Source organism: Furipterus horrens, unplaced genomic scaffold, assembly GCF_987537825.1.
Source record: "Furipterus horrens unplaced genomic scaffold, mFurHor1.1.pri manual_scaffold_5, whole genome shotgun sequence".
Taxonomy (NCBI): Eukaryota; Metazoa; Chordata; class Mammalia; order Chiroptera; family Furipteridae; genus Furipterus; species Furipterus horrens.
The window spans coordinates 136,717,159-136,736,054 of NW_028327175.1; the positions used below are offsets into that span (position 1 = coordinate 136,717,159).

Here is an 18,896-nt window from a genome sequence, read left to right on the forward strand (position 1 = left end):
TTTTCTACATAAGAGCCAACTCAGAGGGGAAAAACCTACTCTTGATTCTATCTGTAAGATTTAGTTAATTGGTAGTAACTTGTCATTAACCAGGCAAAACCACCAGGAAAATAAAGTTTCCATTTTAAACAACCAAATTATAAATGAATTTATGGAAATTATTAAAGTTGCTAAGCTAGAGAAGCTTGTCTTATTAAGCAAATTCAGCATTAGTCAAATAACTGTGTTGCTTACTTTCTTTGGGTTCTACTGGAGTGACACAAGCCCCTGCTCTTGGTCCTGTCTATTACTACCTACTGATCATGGTGTTCAGAAAGTAGAGAAAGGTAACTCAGATAGATGGTAGATATCTAGCAACAGTCAAAGGAAGTGAGTTTAGACTGCAAAACTAAAGCTAAAACAAAAGCTAATGCTTGGAAGTGACCATAGGCTTCAAATATCTGAAGTGCTGTTGCATAAATGAGGTACATTATGAGCTCCTCATGACCAAACAAACAAGGTCAAATAAGTAGTCACTACAGGAAGCAGATTTTAATTCAACACAGAAAACAATAAACAATTAAACTGGCTAATACTGGAATGACTCTCTTGAGAAGTAGTAAGCTCCCTGACACTGGTTATAAGCAGCAATTGACTAAGGGGTATGATTAAGTGAACTTCTAGAACTAGGCAAGTGTGTTAGAACAAAAGCACAAATACCTAGGCAACAATGATTCCAAGGCCAGATATAAGCACAAACATATCCAAACTGATGCCATATGTAAAATCTTGGTAAATATATGAGGAGTGCTAGAAGAGAGAGTAAAGGGCATAGTCAAATAGGCAAAATTAGCCAGCAGATAACAAGCAAATATAACCTGGGGCTAGGAGAAGAGGTACAACAGAGTTTTAAAGTATCTGGCAGAGGAAACAGCAGAGAAGAGACTTTGCTATGCAGGCAACTATTATCTCTCCTTCAGTTGCCCTTACATTTATTTATTCTGGTGAGAAACCCCAAATGAGCATTGCCTTCTAGGCTGGCTAGGCGGAATAAAAAATGTGGAGAATATAGAAGAGAAAAAAGCAGGCAGAAACATTTGTCTGACTCAACTTCCAGCACATTACCTGTTAAGAATACTGCAAAATGAATTTTAATACTCAGTTTAGATGCTTGGTGAAGCAACATAGAGATTTACTCCCAACTCTAAGAGTCCACTAAATACTGAAATTGAGCTTGGATGATGCACTGGAGGAAAAAGGTACTGTTCAGCCAGTGGTTTCCAACTTCAGAATCTGGAGGTTTACAAAGGTTAATCTGATGGTGGTTAATATTTCTCCAAAAATTGTATGTTTTGCATTTATTTACCACCCTTTTGTTCATTCATGAACACGCTCATTCAACAAGTTTCCACTGTCACAGGGACCTCTCTCCCCAACAGCAATGGTCTCTGATAATCATGTTAAAATAACTGTGCTATATCTTGAGCAAAATAAAAATAATTCTATGTCCTGCTATCCAGAGATAATTATTAACTTTGATATATTTTCCAGTCTTTTTATCCATATATATACATATGGATATACTTGTCCATTCATTGATAAATTCATTATCTATTTTTATAGAATTAGGATCATATACATTATTTCATTCTGCTTTTTATTCACTTCACATTTTATTCTGAGCATTTACCCATGACAGCAGATATTCTTCAAAAACATAATTTTAATGGATATTTAACATTGCATCATAGTTTTGCCATTATATCACTAGACATATTAATAGCTATAAAGGGTGAATTAAAACCACAAAAACATAAATTATAACTGATATTATGAGAATTCTAACCATAATTACAAATAAACTGTTGTTGGTTACCTTCCTGTATATGGTCTTTAGTGCTGGATTTAAAGGTTCCTTGCTTATGTTTAGTCTGAATTTCCATGAATGTCTAATAGGTGAAGGTAACGACATTATTTCAGCACTTTCTTCAAACCAACACATTCCCTATCAAAAATATTTAAGAACATAATAATTAAATATTTCATCAAAAACAAATACCACATACTATTGGTGAGTGGCTTCACTTGTTAGCTGGTGCACTTGCCTCTTCTAGTTTAAGCAGGCGATTTTCCATTTTGTTGCAGGTCTTTTTGTATACTTCTGGCTTTCTCTGCATATAGAATCCTTCATCTTCTAAAATGCGTGGCATCATATCTTTTGGCAGTTTACGCTGGTTGACCACTTAATAACAAAACCTATGTATTACTTCAATGCCCCAAATATTAAACTAGTATTGACCAAACAAGAAGCAAAAGGGAATTCTCATTTACCTATCACTAAAGTCTAACAGCAAGCCTAAATACACACATACACCACACAAAGTATATGAGGTCTTTTAATCAATTCTCTTAAACTTAGAGAAGGCACTAAGAACAAATATAAAAACATTCTATAATTTTAGATCAGTACCTTTTATCTATCCAGCATATAAAGAAGCTATTATTCTTTAAAATGACTCATTAATGACTTAAATATTTTATTGTAAAAGAACTTTACCTGGAGAACTACTTGGCACAAAAATATTTGCCTGTTGTTTTTTTATTTGTTCCTGATCATCTTCATATTCAGCAGCTTTTACTTCAAGTAAATCTGGAAAAATTACTTCTTCCATACAATCTTCATCTTGGCTTTCAGCAAAACCTTGTGAATTGTCACCAAGTGAATGTTTGGGGTAACTATCATTTACTGATCTCTGTTGAATATCAAAAAGAAAAATAATTGTATATGATTGTCTTCCTGATCCATGCCACCCAATTCAAGGTCAATCTGAAACTGTTATAATGAAATTTCACTGAATATAGAGGAACTTATTTAAGGTTTAATATTTTACAACATAATTTTTCTATAGCACTTCCTTGCAATTTGGATTATAATCCAAGCCCCTCCTCTCCTAGGGAAAATATTCTGAGATATTGGACTATGATATATAAATCACTGAGAATTCACAGTGTAGGGCAAAGTACAGAGACATCTGGCCAGGCGGTCTTAAACCCCACTTTTTTTTCACTATTCAGAAATCAGTAGTACCTAAAATGATTGTGGAGCATTCCTGATATTTTCTGAATGGTATTTAAGAAAAAAAAGTGAAGATTCAACATAGAAGTCTATGGCAGAGTAATTATAGTGAAATTCTAAACATGCTATATATAAATTATAATCTGAATATAGGTATTGAAAGATATATTACTAAATATAAAAATGCACACTTTTATGTCATGATCAGAAATTTTGAGTTTCTTCACACCAAAAGTCAACAATTCATTTTGAATTACTTTATTGTCTAATTTGAAATCCACACATACTGAAAAAGAGAAGGAGACAGAGTGTGTAAGTCATGCAAGTAAAAACCTCTCAATTTTCCAAACCACATATTTAGGGGTAGATATTAAATAAAACAAATTAATCATATAATGTCTCTGAATAGAGGACCTTAGATGGCCTTGGTCAGTATCACCTAGGTTCATATCGAGTCATCACATCATCGTACCCTGTCTCCTACCCCTGTCATTAAATCAAGAAAATATTTTATATCCAGAAATATTTATGGTATCCTTTTCAGAATTCACACAAGGTATGGCACTGACATCCAGAAGCAAGATTGGGGAATCCCCACATAGGGTATCTCTTTGAAGATTCCAATCACAGACCAAAAGGACTCTCTTTGTTCCACATGGAGCTCCCATTATCAATCTTCCTGTACAGCACCCCTAGGCTTTCAGCTTGCCTTCAGAGCTAAGGTCTGCCCTGATGGCCAAGTATGTCATATTAGATCCTAGCCTTTTTTTTTTTTTAATGACCATATAGGTCTCTTTTATGAACCCCACCCTGCTTAATTTGACAATATAAGCCCCATTTGATCAACTACTTCTCCATTAGTCTAAGCTGCTATCCTAGATCACCTTCTTGGTCTTTACTATGCAGCTTACAGCAGAACAGTGTTTAAGTTCTTAGCTTGGTGTATAACAAGGGAGTATAAGGTCAGAAGGCATCCACCTAACCCTGTATGCATGTCTAGATGGATACACCTCAGTATGGTGTGGTAAATAAGAGATAACTCCCCATCTCACAGAAACATGCCTTATTAAATGTAGTATAATAAGTAGAACTGTCTGAAAGTAACCCTGGACCTTACTCTGGGTTGCCCAGACAACATATTTGGCACAAGCACTCCCATTTCTCCCAGTATGAAGGGCTCAAAGTCAAATTCAGCCTCACACAAAACAGCAGCTTTCTCCTCCCTGTGATGAGGACAGTAGTTTGCTATGGGCCCCAAAGTCACCAGGTGCAGACCAGATGACTTTTCTGGACAACTCTAAAAAACCTGCATCTAAACTGGGACTTCCTCATGACCAAGTTGCCTCTGTCTCCCACTGACCGATTTCTCTTGATGCCTGCCCTATGAGAAGGAAAAGCAGCCATGACCACAGTTCCTGGCCCTGGTGTACTCTGCTGAATGGACCTTCTCTTTTTCCCCTGAAAAGCCAATTCCTTAACCCTTATTATAGAAGTACGGGAGGCTGGATGACTTGGCAGAACATGCATATGTTTGATATTTGCTTATTCAATATTCATTCAAATATTCACTGGGTGGCTTATATGTTCCAAGAAGAAAATAAGCAAATAGACATAGAAATATGTGTTAGGTGGTGATAAGTATTATGAAAAACAAAATCAAGTAAGGGAATACAAAATGCTGGGATTGGTGGGTTATAGGGGACTGTTTTTGATAGAATTGTCAGGCACAGTATCTTTAATTATGGGTCACTTGAACACAGACCCAAGGTAGTGAGGGAGAGCACATGAGGATTAGGGAGTTTTCTAGACAGATCAAAGTTACAAAGTCTCTGAGGCAACAGCATGCTGTGAAGAACACGTAAAAGGCCAAAGGGGCTGAAGTTGGGTGGGAGAAGGGGAAAGCAGTAAGAAGTTAAGTCTGAGAGGTACCAAAGGGTCCAGGTCATGTAGGCCTTGGAGGGTCTGGTAAGGACTTTGGCTTTTGTTTTGAGTGATGCAGAAAACCATTAGAAGGTATAAGCAAAACAATGGCCTGTCTCAGATTATAACAAGATCACTATGACTACTCTTTGGTACAGAAAATAGTTCAAGCAATAGTGAAAACAGAGGAAGACTATGGCAATGATCCAGATGGGAGGTTATGATGGCTTAGACTAGGGTTGTACCAGTGGAAATGGTGAAAAGTAGATCAGATTCTAGAATACTTGAAGTCAGAAGAACCAACAGGATTTGTGATGAACTGGATAGGAGGCATGTGAGTAAAGTGGATCCAAGGATAATATAAGGTTTGGTTGAGCAACTGGAAAGATGGAATTGCCATTTACTACTATGATTCTATTCATATAAAAATCTGTGTGTGTGTGCATGTACTGGCATAAGTACAGAGAAAAGTATAAAAAACGATAACAGTGCTTTATCTCAGGAAAGTGGAATTTCATGTGATTTTTATTTTCTTTCTCATGGTTTTTTGCACTGTTTTTATAATGTATATACTTTGTTTCAATTTTTAAAAGATAAAGCCATTTTGTGGAAAAAAACAACAGTAATGAAGAAGGAACAAAAGGACTGGGCAAAGAAAGGGGAATGGAAGGCACTGGGAAGAAGTAGGAAGGCAAATGGGGGTCCAAGGCAGATTCCAAAGGAGGACCTGAGAGGTTTGGAAATGACTAAGAGGTCTTAGTAAGTAGAAAGAACTCTGGGGAATAGGAGGTACTAGGGGAGGGGGCTATAGGAAACTGTGGAGAGATTTGAAGGTAGAGAGGAACATGAGCAGATAGAATAACCAATGAAAGACTGACAAATTAGAAGTGATGGGGAAAGACTAGGGAGACTGGAAGAAAGGACAAGCGAGGAATAACAGAAGGGGCTAAGGAGTTTGAGAGGAACTGGGAAGAAGTGACAGAAATTGAAAGGCGCTGGGACTGGACTAGGAGGGATGGAGATGGGGACTCTATGGAGAGAAAGAGATTGGCAAGAATAATGTGGCGCACTTGGGAAGGAAGGAACCACAAAAGAAAAACACAGTCTTTGGAGCTGACAGGCTATACTTCCCGGCTTTCTCAATGCCTAACCTTCTATATCTTAGCTTCCTTACCTACATAACAGAGATGATAATAATGCCTGCCTCACAGGGTTTCTATAAAGATTGGATGATACAATCCACATTAAAGATTTAATATATCATTGGGCATCCAGTAAGCACTCAATAAATTTTAGGAATTATTATGAACAGCTCAATTCTAAGAGAGGAAGGTGGCTCAGTAATAAAAATTTCACCTCCCATTCAAGCCTTTCATTATTTGCCTTTAATAAGGGTTATTTTTGCTGAGAATGAGGACATGAGAGGAAGGGGAACAAGTTCAACCTGCTCTGAAGACTGGCCCAAAGCTGAGCCTTCTTCACTACTCAGAGTGAAAAACGAAAGGCCTGCGTCCAATGAGACTTCAGTCTGTGGGTTAAACAATGGTAAACCAGTAGTCAGTGTTGAAATGAATACTTTTTCTGCTTATAAATGAAAGAAATACTTTCATAAATAGTAACTATTATCTTATTCATGAGCAAGGAGCAGCAGGAGAGACAATATCAAATTATATTTAAGTCTGATTTATTAATTTTTATTTTGAAAAGTCTGATAACTGCAATAAAAAGCAGAATAGAGTCCAAATCCTCTCCATCATCCCAAACTATCTCTTCACTCCAGTCAGAGTATTAAGAGCACTACCTTAGAATTTGACCAAAATGTGGGCTCAGAGAAAATTCTTTTTTTTTTCTCTCTCTCTCCATTTTCAGGTGGCCTCACAAGCACCATTCCACCCCTCTACAATCTTTTGTGGAGTGACAGGTAGTTAAAAAGTATTAAAAGTGACATGTTCATAGCTATAAACTTGCTGATAAATAAGATCTCCTTTTTCAATACTATAAAATCTGAATCTTTTAAATGTAAAGCATTTACCACTTCTTCCTCACAAACTGTTTTTAGGGAAGTTTGGGAGAGAAATTAATTCTATAAGAAAAAGCCAAATTCAGTCATTAGAAGTCAAAAAACTTTAAAATACATAAAATATAAAAGCTTATTTTATACCCTACTTGTATCTAGCTGTCTAAAATTGGATTAGAGTATTGACTGTATAATTCTGTAAATTTACTAAAAATCACTGAGTCATATACTTAAAATGGGTAAATTTTTGCTATTTAAAGTATACCTTAATAAAACTGTTTTTAAAGGTTAAAAAAATTATTCACCTTAGACCACTGATTTTTTTTATTATCAATGAACAGATGAGTTGAAGATTTTTCACTTCGATTAATCTGAAACAACATAAATAGCATAGAAAACTTAGTATTCACAGATATAAACATAATTGTACTCATAAGACTTTTTTCAAAATGTGTAAAAACCAAGATTTCTCAATGTTTTTCTTTTAAAAAGTGTATACATGTTTTCCCCCTGAGATGTCATATATAGTTACTATGACCAAACCACTGAACTTTTCTTGGATTTAGGTTTAAAAAAAAAAAAAAAGCATGAAAGGAACTTGAAATGTCTGGATTTAAGGAGCTATATTAAGTCTGAATTTTGGCTCCTTTTAACAAAGAAAAATTCATTTGATACTTGTTGCATCTAAATAGTAAATTTAAAAACAGGAAAGGGGAAAAAAAAGCATTACCTTAGCATTTTTTAGCTTTTCTCTTACTTTGCTTCTCAATGTTTCTATTACATTTTGATTTTCTTCTGCATCTAAACCTATCAAGAAGCCAACATGATATAGAGTTCATGACACTTTTAAAAATAAATAAACAGCAATAGCAGCAGAAGTACTTATTAAATACCTAAATTGCATGCATTTTTAAAGATCATGATAATTGTGAAGACTGGGTCACTGCCCCATGAGAGCTTAGAACCTCAGACAAACAGATGTCCCTTCCCCCTCTTCCATCTGGAGTAAACACCTTTATGCAAGGTCAGGCTGAATTTTGTTTCCCCTACCATGTGTATCCTAAGCTATTGGCAATAGTCCTTCTTTGTAGTCAGGCAAAAAAACAAAAACAAAAAAACTCAGGAAAGCAAATCTTCATCTTTTTCCTTTTGGGAAAAAAATTCATGAGAACAGTCATACTCTATATAAACTGCTCTACAGAATACAAAAATATCAAAGCCAGGTTACTTCAATTTGACATACTGGAAAGGAATCTAAAAGGAAGAGATAAATCTCTAGATACTCATTTTAACTTCTTGTGTTTTGTAAAATTTGCTGACCCCTATTTCTGCCAGTTCTTAGAATTAAACAGTCTTGTAGCTGTTGTGTACACTCCAAACCATGTGTAATTTTCTTCTCATCCACTAGATGATCCACCAGATAGACCGAGAAAGACAGGAGTTGGGCAGTTCTAAGTACAGGAGAAAGTGGAGAATCTTTTGGTTATCTTGCCTTGCATTTTTCTTTTCCTGTTCCCTACTTCTGAGTACTTAAAAGTTGCATAGAGGATGGTGGAAATAAAGGGTAAGTAAAAGCTTAATCACCTAAAGTCGTGAGAATCTATCATTTCTTGATATAACTTAAAAATTACTGGTTGGTTTGTTTATACTCTATTCCCAGAACTTAGAATGGCAGGTGGCATACTGCTCAATAATGATTCAACCATTATTTATGTATTTTTCTTGAAATCTAGAGCTTCCTGAAGCAGGTTCTGTATTTATGTATCTTGATGGACTAACCATCTCAAATGCTAGGGGGTTCTCCATGTTTGCAGAGAGAGAAAACAAAATCTTGACAAAATCTTATCACATATATAGACTTTACTAATTATTTCCTTATGCCCATCTTGTATTATCTAGGAAGTTTAGTTTCTGTTTGAACTCAACTCTTAATAAACTTGTGTTCCTAGTTGAAACACCAAGGATAGGGTTAGTCATTTACATCTTCTAAAAATAAAAACCACAGCATCAGAGTTGTGGTATACTTATTGAGGACCTTTTCGGAGATGCTTGCCTATATTTTCTTCTACTGCAATGTTATCTGTTTCTTCTGACATCTGCAAAAAAGGGGGGAATGAAGGTTACCATGCATCTTTCTGTTTTGTCATTGAACATCTTTTCAAATGTTCATCAACCCTTTGAAAGTCATCTCCTTTAAAATGCCTTCATAGCCTTTGCCTGTTTTCTTAGATTTCATCTTTTTATCAGTTGATATGAACTCTTTCTATATGGTAAACTTTTAATTAAGCAATTACTCTCTGTAATATCAAGAGGACCTTTTAAAGATAAAATCCAATGATTAGTTCTTAGTGATCATATATTGTCTATTTTATATATCTTTTAGGAAGGTCAAATGAGGTCAGACATATGAAAATACTTTGAAACTCAATATTGTATCAGTGTTAACTTTTACCTGATTACTCTGTAGTATCTGATAATGTTGGGCACCTTTATTTTCTGAAAACTTTCTACAGTAGTCTGTCTCTATATCGCAGTTCACTTATTGTGGCCTCACTGTATCACGGGATTTTTAAAAATACTATATTTCACTATTTATCATGGATTTTTCCTTATATAGTGGGATTTTGCGGTACTGTATACATATGTTGTTAAAGTTACATAGGTTTAAGAGTGTAGAATATGTTTAAGAACATAAGTAGTGTTTATAAAAGTGTGGAAAAGGTTAATAAGGGAGTGGGAAAAGTTAATAAGGGAATGGGAATGGTTTATAAGTGTGTGGGAAGGGTTTATAAAGCCTTAAAATATATATGAATACTAAAATTCATACTTTGTGGATTTCCACCTATCGCAGGGGTGTCTAGAATGTAATACCCATGATAAGTGAGGGAATATTGTATATCCTTGACTTCTACCCTTCTACTTCTATAGCCACTTACTCCCTGTATCCTTCAATGGCTACACTTCTCATGGCTTACATGTGGGCTCATTCCAAGGCTTTAGAGAGTGTGTGTATTCCCATGGCTTCCTAAATTTGTCTCCAACTTTGACTGCTCTCCTGAATACCATATTACTAGCTGCCTACTATTGTTTATAATTAAATATCCTACCATTATCAATATGTTGTTTTATAGTTTTTTAAACCTTATATTCTAAAATTAAAACATGATAGCAATGTTAAATCCATTTTTAGAATGATAAGGATGAGTTTGTTTTTCATGTTAAGTTTAAGAAACAGAATAGTAAACTCTCTTTAAATAACCAAAATACCATACTGTTGGAGTGGAAAGAAAAGACACACATCAGGTTTCCCATCACAGTAAAGACATGGATTTGTGTCAAAAGCCAAAGCAGAGTATTGACACAATCCTAGTAAAGACATTATTATCACAATAAGAGCTTATCTATAGACTTTCTGAAAGAACTTCAAAATCTACCAGTGGTTCCTGGACCATCCTTAAGAACTACTGTATAAGGTCAACATAAACTAAGATGTTCTGCTCTTATTAAACCTTCAGTATCTTCCTCAACACAATTAAAAATACCTAATTCTACTCTTGACCAAGGGACAGTAACCCTTGAAAGCAGATGGAACATATACCCTGGCAAGTGATTGATAGAGGTCTCCCTTTAATTTCCAATAACCTTACCCAGCATTCCCAGGTGTAACTTCCTCTCCCCATCTATAAGGCAGGGGTAAAATATGAATCTTAATTGGAATTACTTTAAAAGACACATAGATATCACTTCTATATATGTTTCACTCACTAACTAAAAAAAAGAAAAAAAGAAAGAACATTTTATTTTGAGCAAAGCAGGAAATGGTTTGCTGACTGGCTGAAAATAGGTTAATTAATATTTAAGGAAGGGAATAAATAAATAAATGCATAAGTAACTCACCTCTAATGCTCTTTTTTACATAACTGCCAGACCAAACAATTCATCCCTAATATCTTTTATTGTTTATTTTTTAATATATAAACTGTATCCAAATACATCAGTTTTCAGAATTATACTACACTGACATTTGGGCTATTTAGAAGAAAAATCCTTATAAGCTCCATTAATAACTTACTTTTTTTTTAGTATCTTTTTTCTTTGAGATCTTTTTCATGATGGTTCTTTCATTTCCACTTTCTAAATAAATAAGAAATAGTCTTAAGAATGATATATTACTGATATGATAGCATATTACTGAAGGAAAACAACTATTATGGTATTTGAGATAAAACTATGTTATTTACATTTTTTAATTTAACTGAAAATTAACTAAATATGCTCCTACCTTTAGTATATAGTAGCTGATCAACTTTAGTACTTAATAGAAATTCTGGTTAATGCAATAAGACATGTAAAAGAAGAGGTATAACTATTATAAAGGAGAAGATAAAATTGTCCTTGTCTGTAGAAAATAGATTTTTATGCACAGAAAACCCAACACGTTCAAAGAAAAAAGCTTAGACATACTTAGAAAGCTGTTAAGTGGCAGAATAAAAGAATATATGTCAAAGTTATTAGCTTCCCTATATGCTAACAGAAAAAAGACTACTTCATAACAGCAATATAAAACTTTTTTTAAAATACCAAGGAATAGCTTCAATTAAAATATGTGGGAACCTACTAAGATCTAATTAAAACATATTCCTGGTAGGCAGGGAGGTTGGTTAAGAGGCTATTTTAACAGTCCTGATGAGAGATGCTAGAGATCTGAATCAGAAAAATGGAAATGGAAATGGAGGGTGGAGAAAGATTCATTTATTACTAGAATTAGTAAGGTAATCACATTGTAAGATATAAAAATGCCAAATCACTATACTGTACACCTGCAACTATATAACTAATGTAATATTGCATACCAATGATAATTAAATTAAAAAATAAATTTAAAACATAATCATATATTTTATAATCCACTTATAATGCTATTAATCTATTTTTAATACATTTTTTAATTTCTTAAATTACAAAAGAAAAAAAGAGGCAGAATTCACAGGATTTGGTGAGCAATTATGCATGTAGAATAAAGGAAGAATTAAGGAGTCCCAGGCTTTTTCCTTGAGTGAGAGATAGCCTCATTTCAATATTGTCAAAGTATTAAGGTAGCTGGGGTAGGATTAACAAATTCAGTTTTCCAATGTTGCTTATGAATCCTTATGAGATGTTCAGGGAAGAGATCTAGTAAGTGATTAAAAATACTGAACAGAAGAGATCATGTCTAAGTTATCTAAATTCTTTGTTTAGTCTGCAAAAAGGGCATTTAAGAGATTGATTTAATGACTCTTTAAAAGAATCAACACCTTTAAGATTCTTCCTACCAACATACAAAGATTAGACACAACAGAAATAGGATGCTAGGAAAATAGAATTTTGAATTTACTTTCCATTCTGCAAGGACTTCTAAAAGAAACTTAAAATCAATACCTGGCTTACTGATGCCTACACCTGTAAATTTTATCTGCTAAACCACGAAAAACTTTAGCAATAATAATCTTATAGTTAAATTATAATAAATTATCAAATAAAAACCTTGCTGTAGAAGAAATTATTAACAACTGTTTTTTACATACCTGGAGTTGTCTCTAACCTGGCTCTTTTATCATTCTATAAATGATAAAAGATAAATGATTATAAACAAAATATTAGATAAAATTGAAGATATAGATGAAAATTGCATTTGCTCTATTGAAAATCTCATGTGGAAGTAAGGAAAAATTATGACTCACACTTTCACCTTCTTATAGCAATTCAACTTTGTGTTAGAAAGCTCACCCCAATGGTAAACCCAATCTTCTCTTCAAGGATATTGCTAATTTACAGTTCTTGCAGTTAAAGCTTTTTCTAAAAGATAAGAAAATTGAGGATTAGCTGTTTTTGTATCAGAGGACCTGAAGGTCCATAGTGAAAGCCTGAGAATAAAAAATCAAGTAGTTCATTCAGCCTTTTCTTGCTTAGCATTTAGAAATCTCCAGATTCTGCAAATTAATCCTGCAGTGCCTTTATCATTATGGAGATTCCTCAAGTGAAAATTCCTAAAGCCTATTTTATTTTGTGTGTAAATTTAGTATTCAATCACCTTATTTCAGTCACATGCCATTTGGTTTCAGGAGTGTTAGAAAAAAATTACAGAAAAATCTCTATAGTATGAAATGGTCACAAAATGCATATTCTGGTATATAGTAGTATTTCTTTAGTTAATTATGAACTAACTGGAAATTTGTTTTTCCCAAGATGCTGTTGGAAATCTTTCCAAATGTATTAATGCACTTTCCTTCCTTGTAGAAATGAATTTAGTCCAAAATCCAATATTATGAATCTTTTCTGAACTCCCTTATAGTAGTGTCTCTCAAATCATGCTCTTTCCAGACTTATTTGATTTGAATTGGGATAACATGCAAAAAAATGAAAGTCTCACATAAAGTTATGATAAAATTAAGACAATGGATAGCACTTTGTCAAAATAAAAATTTATTAAATATATGGTATCAGCTACCATTTACTGGTACTAGGATATGGAAAATGTGAAATTTAACCAAAAAAAGTTCTACAATTAGTTAAATATGACACAGCATTATTTCACAGTCTTTTACAAACAGCATCATTACTTCCAGGTGTTTATTACCTGGGAAGTTTAACAGCTAGTATCTTTTCATTAACTGTGATCCTATTTTCTAAAATAAAATACTAGGAACAAGTGGCCTGACAAAGGATTTTCTGATGTGTGAATTTATATAAGTCAATCTGACTAAATGAAAAGCTAAGGGCATTAAAACTATGCCAGTACTAAGCCCCAAATCGTCATAACTTGCTCCTATAGGTTCTGAAAGAGTTGGGTCCGCTTGTCTTGAGACTTCTGGTACATAAAAATAAACAAATGCCAAAACAGGTTACAAAAACCATAGGATCTTCCCAAAGTTTACCTCTAACACACACAATGCAATGTAATTTTGCTACTCCGCATTACAGGATTTATAAAACTCTTAATTCATAGAGTGACACCAGTCATGAGGTCCAGAAACAGGACCCAAGTAAGTCCCGTGATGCTGTCCTTTATTTAAACCTGAAGGTGTATCGCCAGGCCTGTACTTAGAGTCTCAATTGGAGAGAAACCCAAAACGGAGACCCTCTCTGAAAGTGAAGCCTAAAGGCCCTGGCGCCACTGCCCCACCTCAGCAATCCCCATTCATCACTCTCCAACATAAACCTTCGGTTTACAGCCAGGTCAAACTCTTCTTTATACACCTCTGCCATCTCCATCCTTTGATTTTTGCCAACTGTCCCCTAATATACAGCATTATACACTTCCAAGCCCAACTCAAATCCCATCTTCCAGGAAGCCCACCCCCATCCCAATTTTGGCTCTTCTGTGACCTCCAATAGCACTTCGAATTCATAATTTTTGTTCATTACATCTCATCTTGCAACTTCAATTTCTGCTTACACTAAAGTGAGGGGGAGAGCTGAGGTGAGCCCTCACTTACCCTCCACCAAACCTAACAAGGTGTTCAACACACAGTAGGCACTCATTAAATAAAATGGTTCAGCTGTGGTCTTACTCATATGTGGCATCTAATGAACAAAATAAACTGACAAACAACACAGAAGCAGAGGTGGACACATGGAACAGACTGGAGGCTGCCAGAGGGGGGCGGAGATGAATGAGAGAAGGGGAAGGGATTAGCCAAAGACCACAATGCATAACTTAGAGATACAGACTAGAGTGTGGTGATGGCCAGAGGGAAGGGGGAAATGGGGACATCAGTATTAGTGTCAATAAAAATAAGGAAAAATTTTTAAATTTTAAATTAAAAAAAATAAAACAAAATAAAAATCAACCACTGCAATCGAACGGCCAGAATCTGGAGATTACAAGTCCCAGAGCCCCGTGGGGGTCTGGCCGCGGTTACGTGGGCCCCGCGCTGGTTTTTTTTTTTTTTTATTCCAACAGAACCGGACTCCGGCCGGGCAAGACATTGGAGAGTCTGACAGAGAAGAGTTGGGCTTTAACCAGCAGAACAATCTTCACCTGGACGAGCAGTGCACTTTAGCTTTGTCACTACGGCGAGGTCAGGCTGAACCGTTTACCGCAGACTGGAAGTCACCAACCGCCCCGCTGCGGTTCTGACCGGTTCATCCTACGCCGGCTGCCCGCTCCGCGCTCGCTGCTTTAGGGCTGACGTCAAGGCAATCAAGGAGCATGCGCGGTGCGGCCCCTCAGCCAACCCCGTCCCGAGCGTGGGTCGTAGGAAATCCGTGCGCTACGTCTGTTCACACGCTACCAGGAGTTGTGCCTCGAGTTGAAGCGCCAGAGCCTGTCTTTCCTATCCTCGTCTCAGTGCAACGCGCCTGCTGGGAGCCTTGGGTTTGATCACACGCCACCTCGGTGTGTGCCCCAGTGGCTACAGCTGTCCCGAGGTCTGTTCTGGAAAAGGCCTGAGAGCGGTGTGGCCTACGTCGTGGGAGCCGGGCATCTCTCGCGTCATGGTGAAGAATAGTATCCCCAAGGGGTGAGTACTGGCCGTGAGCTCCCTGGCCGGTGGCGGGTTCGCGGCGACAACCGGCATTATGGTCAGGCACGATGCTTTGCGTTTCAGTTCCCGCGGAGAAGATGCTTCCGAGTCCCTGAGTAAGAGCGGTCGCTCGCGACGTCGAGTTGCGCTCGGTAGCCTCTGGCGGGCGAGCATGGAGGACCGCGGCGCAGAGGGGCTGGTGGCGCGGGTGGCGACGCTCGGGGCACCCACGCGACCTGCCGGCTATCTCCCGCCCTCTCTCTCTGTCTGCCAGGCCCGGAAGAGAGGGGACCTTTGGTTTAAAGTGCGGTGCGTGTAGCCCCTTTAACTGCCTCCTAGATATGCTAGGGTTTTTTTTGTTTGTTTTCTCTTTCCGGAGCTTGCTATTAGTGTAAACAATTAAATACTTTAAAAGTCTTAAAATATGGAATGCCAGATCTGCTCACTCGTGTCATGTCATCCTCGTTTTATAAACGAAACTTTTCACATTTGTTTGTTTTCTCTTCCAAGTGACTTACCCTAAGTTAAATAAAATGTTTTGTGGTTTGAAACTTGTCCTGAGAAACTGGCGTGGATGTTGGGTAACTTGCTAGTGTGGAAAGCAGCACAGCAGTGATATGCTTTCATTCCGTCAAACATTTAACAGGTGTTTGTTAGCTGTTGTGTTTTTTGTATGTTTTGTTTTGTTTGTCTTTGGTCAGGCAGTATGCTTTACGTTTCAATTCTAGAGAAACTTACAGTGTGTTTAAAACTTCTAACAGCCTTGTGTATTTGGGAAAGGGGAGGTGTAGAAGTGAAAAAAATTGCTGCAAAAATAGTAATGTTCCAGGTCATATGCGTACATTATGGCATTACTAGAAATTGAATTCAGGAGTTCTACTAACCTTATAATCTGAAATAATTACAGACCACTAAATGTATCCAAGCTGGAAATCATTTGGCTAGATTGTCACTCTTAGTAAAATCCTTGCTGGGTTTCCCATGTTGATTTTATAGGGCGCTTCTTGGTATAGGAATTTAGGGACAGTGATAGTGGAAAAAGAATGAAACAGTCCAGAATTACTTTCCTTATATAGCAATGTTCTGGGCTGATGAAAATATATGTAGTGTTCCTTAAGTACACTTAATTTCTGCAGCTATTCTCATACAGTGGTGTTTTAAAAAATACACTTAGCAAATATTTACTGAGATGTATTATTATAAATATACCTAAGTGTTATGAACTAGATAGCCCCAAATAATGAATAGGTTAAATGGAGGCAATATAGAGTTTGAGATCTAATACTAGGTGATTTGTACTTTATAGAGGTAAAAAAAAAAAAAAAAAATCAACCCTAAATATTTTCAAGTTTAAAGACCATTTTGTCTTTTGGGGGAACGTAGAGGGAAGTAGTGTCAGTCCAGCAGATATTGGCAATCAGATTGGCCAAAATTCTTGCCAAAATGTTTTGATTCAGTTCTTTATTTTTTAAGTTACTGTCATTTAAAGGTCAGGAGATTTCACATAAAATCTACACTTCTTGAAAAATAAGATTTAGAAAAACTAGATCTGTACATGGCAGTCATACAAGGCAACAGCCACTTGTGATTTGTAGCTGTGTTCTCTATGAAAACTTCTCCAGTCCTCTATCACCCATCCATCTCCTAGCTTCTCCAGCACTGAGGCTTCGTGTCAGTTGCCTTTTATCCTTTCTTTATTTGGGGCATGTTTTATTTAGGTATGGTAACCTGACTGGCATTTGAATTTACAGCTTTATCTACAAAGATTAAGTGGGAGGAAGGACCTTAATTTATCAGTAAAAGGTTACATTAAGTCCAACCAGGAAGTGCTATGAAGGACTGTTTGTCAAAAAGCATGGTTACCTTTCATGATGTCAGTCTTAGAACACGAATACACCTCAGATATCCCTAGAGGCCCTTAACTGGGTGAGCTGCAGTTTTGTCATCTGAACAACCTGGATGATTACAGTATTCCTTGTCCTACCTGCCATCTGGGATTATGGTGAATTGTGACAGTGAGATATGAAAGTGCTTTGTAAACTGTAACCATTAAACAAATTAGTTGCAATAATTCTAAAGCAGCCATTTAAAAAATAATCTCTTCCCAAAGTTGTTTATTTTCCTGTTTTTTTTTAAATTTTTTTATTTTTTAAGAGACAAAATATATATGGCCACGTACAATTGCCCTTTTACATTATAGAATGCTTTGACATGAGGTTTCTTTGTTTTGTTTTTGTTTTTACAAGGTGGGGAGCTATAGGGGTAGGGATGATGGTAGTACAAGTCATGAGTGAGAAATGACCCTTGCTAAACCCTTCTGCTTAACAAACTTTGATTGCATCAGATTTGAATTATTACGGTCATCTGAATTTGGAGTCAGATGGCCTGCTTTTTTTTTTTTTTTTTTTTTAAGATTCATATTCCCAGAGACTTTTTAGAAATGTATTTCAGCTATATCCTCAGTTTATCTGATCCAGTTGGAAGACTCTTGTGAAGCTCTTTGTCTTACTTTTGTTCCTTGAGAAACTTCCCTTTCTTTGAGAAACAGAAACAATTCCTGGAGGTTACACTTTGGATCCAGTCTCTTTTTCAAGTAAAACTCTGTCAGTTATTATATATGAGCCCTAGTGGGTATGATATATTGTGACAGAGTAACCACACTGAATATTTTTGTCCTTCATTCCACTATGTTCATATCCCAAACAGTTGGGGTCCTCAACCCCATATTACTATGCTCTCCTCCTACTCTACCCACTTGCCCATTTCTCAGAGCTTTTCCATCACAAAACCAGAGTCTGCCATGGGAAGGGCAGGCTGAAGATGTGCATGGAGGTTGGGGGGAAAGTCCCTGAATCCTGATTCTTACCAAACATTGGGTAAATTTAAGCTGAACCTGGCTTTCTATTAAATATTCAGAACTGTTTATATTTTCAAACAGTATTCTGGTTTAGCTCAGTGGATTGAGCGTCGGCCTGCGAGCTAAGTGTCGCTGGTTCGATCTTCCAGTCAGGGTACATCAGAGAAGGAAAACTCTGACTCCAAAAAACCTCCGCTGCCTTGCGGCATACCTCTTCAGGGGAAAGGCTAAGGGAGTAAACCCCGACAGAAAATCCGGAGCCGGAGTCCCTAAGGCGGTTTGACGTTGTAGTCAACACCGGCAACTCCTGCGGCGCACCTGAACCCAAGCTGTATCGACTCCGTCTTTCCCTTGGACCCTTCAGCTGCGAAGAGAGGGGGGGTCTGCTGCATGGGCAACAGCAGACCCTCCATATTACCCTGCCCAGGCTCTGTAGCTTCAGCGTCATCACAAGATGTCGATTCAACACGGGAGGAGACAGATACCATGTCACTCCCGAGTCGGACTGCACAGCCATTCTCGGCGGTGCAGATAGACTCTTAA

General features: G+C 36.6%; 1 protein-coding gene across 1 annotated transcript in view; it reads right to left on the reverse strand.

Moving 5' to 3' along the window:
• CC2D2B (coiled-coil and C2 domain containing 2B) overlaps positions 1-15,721 on the reverse strand; it is a 99,299-nt gene extending 83,578 nt beyond the window's left edge. The window contains exons 1-11 of the mRNA XM_090277924.1: positions 15,013-15,721; positions 12,713-12,827; positions 12,557-12,590; positions 11,065-11,126; positions 9,028-9,088; positions 7,723-7,799; positions 7,297-7,363; positions 6,420-6,514; positions 2,537-2,732; positions 2,085-2,221; positions 1,856-1,984 (exon numbers count right to left, since the gene is read on the reverse strand). Of these exons, the coding sequence (XP_090134050.1) occupies positions 1,856-1,984; positions 2,085-2,221; positions 2,537-2,732; positions 6,420-6,514; positions 7,297-7,363; positions 7,723-7,799; positions 9,028-9,088; positions 11,065-11,103 (801 nt within the window). The 5' untranslated portion in view covers positions 11,104-11,126; positions 12,557-12,590; positions 12,713-12,827; positions 15,013-15,721. The remainder of the gene's footprint in view (positions 1-1,855; positions 1,985-2,084; positions 2,222-2,536; positions 2,733-6,419; positions 6,515-7,296; positions 7,364-7,722; positions 7,800-9,027; positions 9,089-11,064; positions 11,127-12,556; positions 12,591-12,712; positions 12,828-15,012) is intronic.
• Between the last annotated feature and the right edge of the window lie 3,175 nt (positions 15,722-18,896).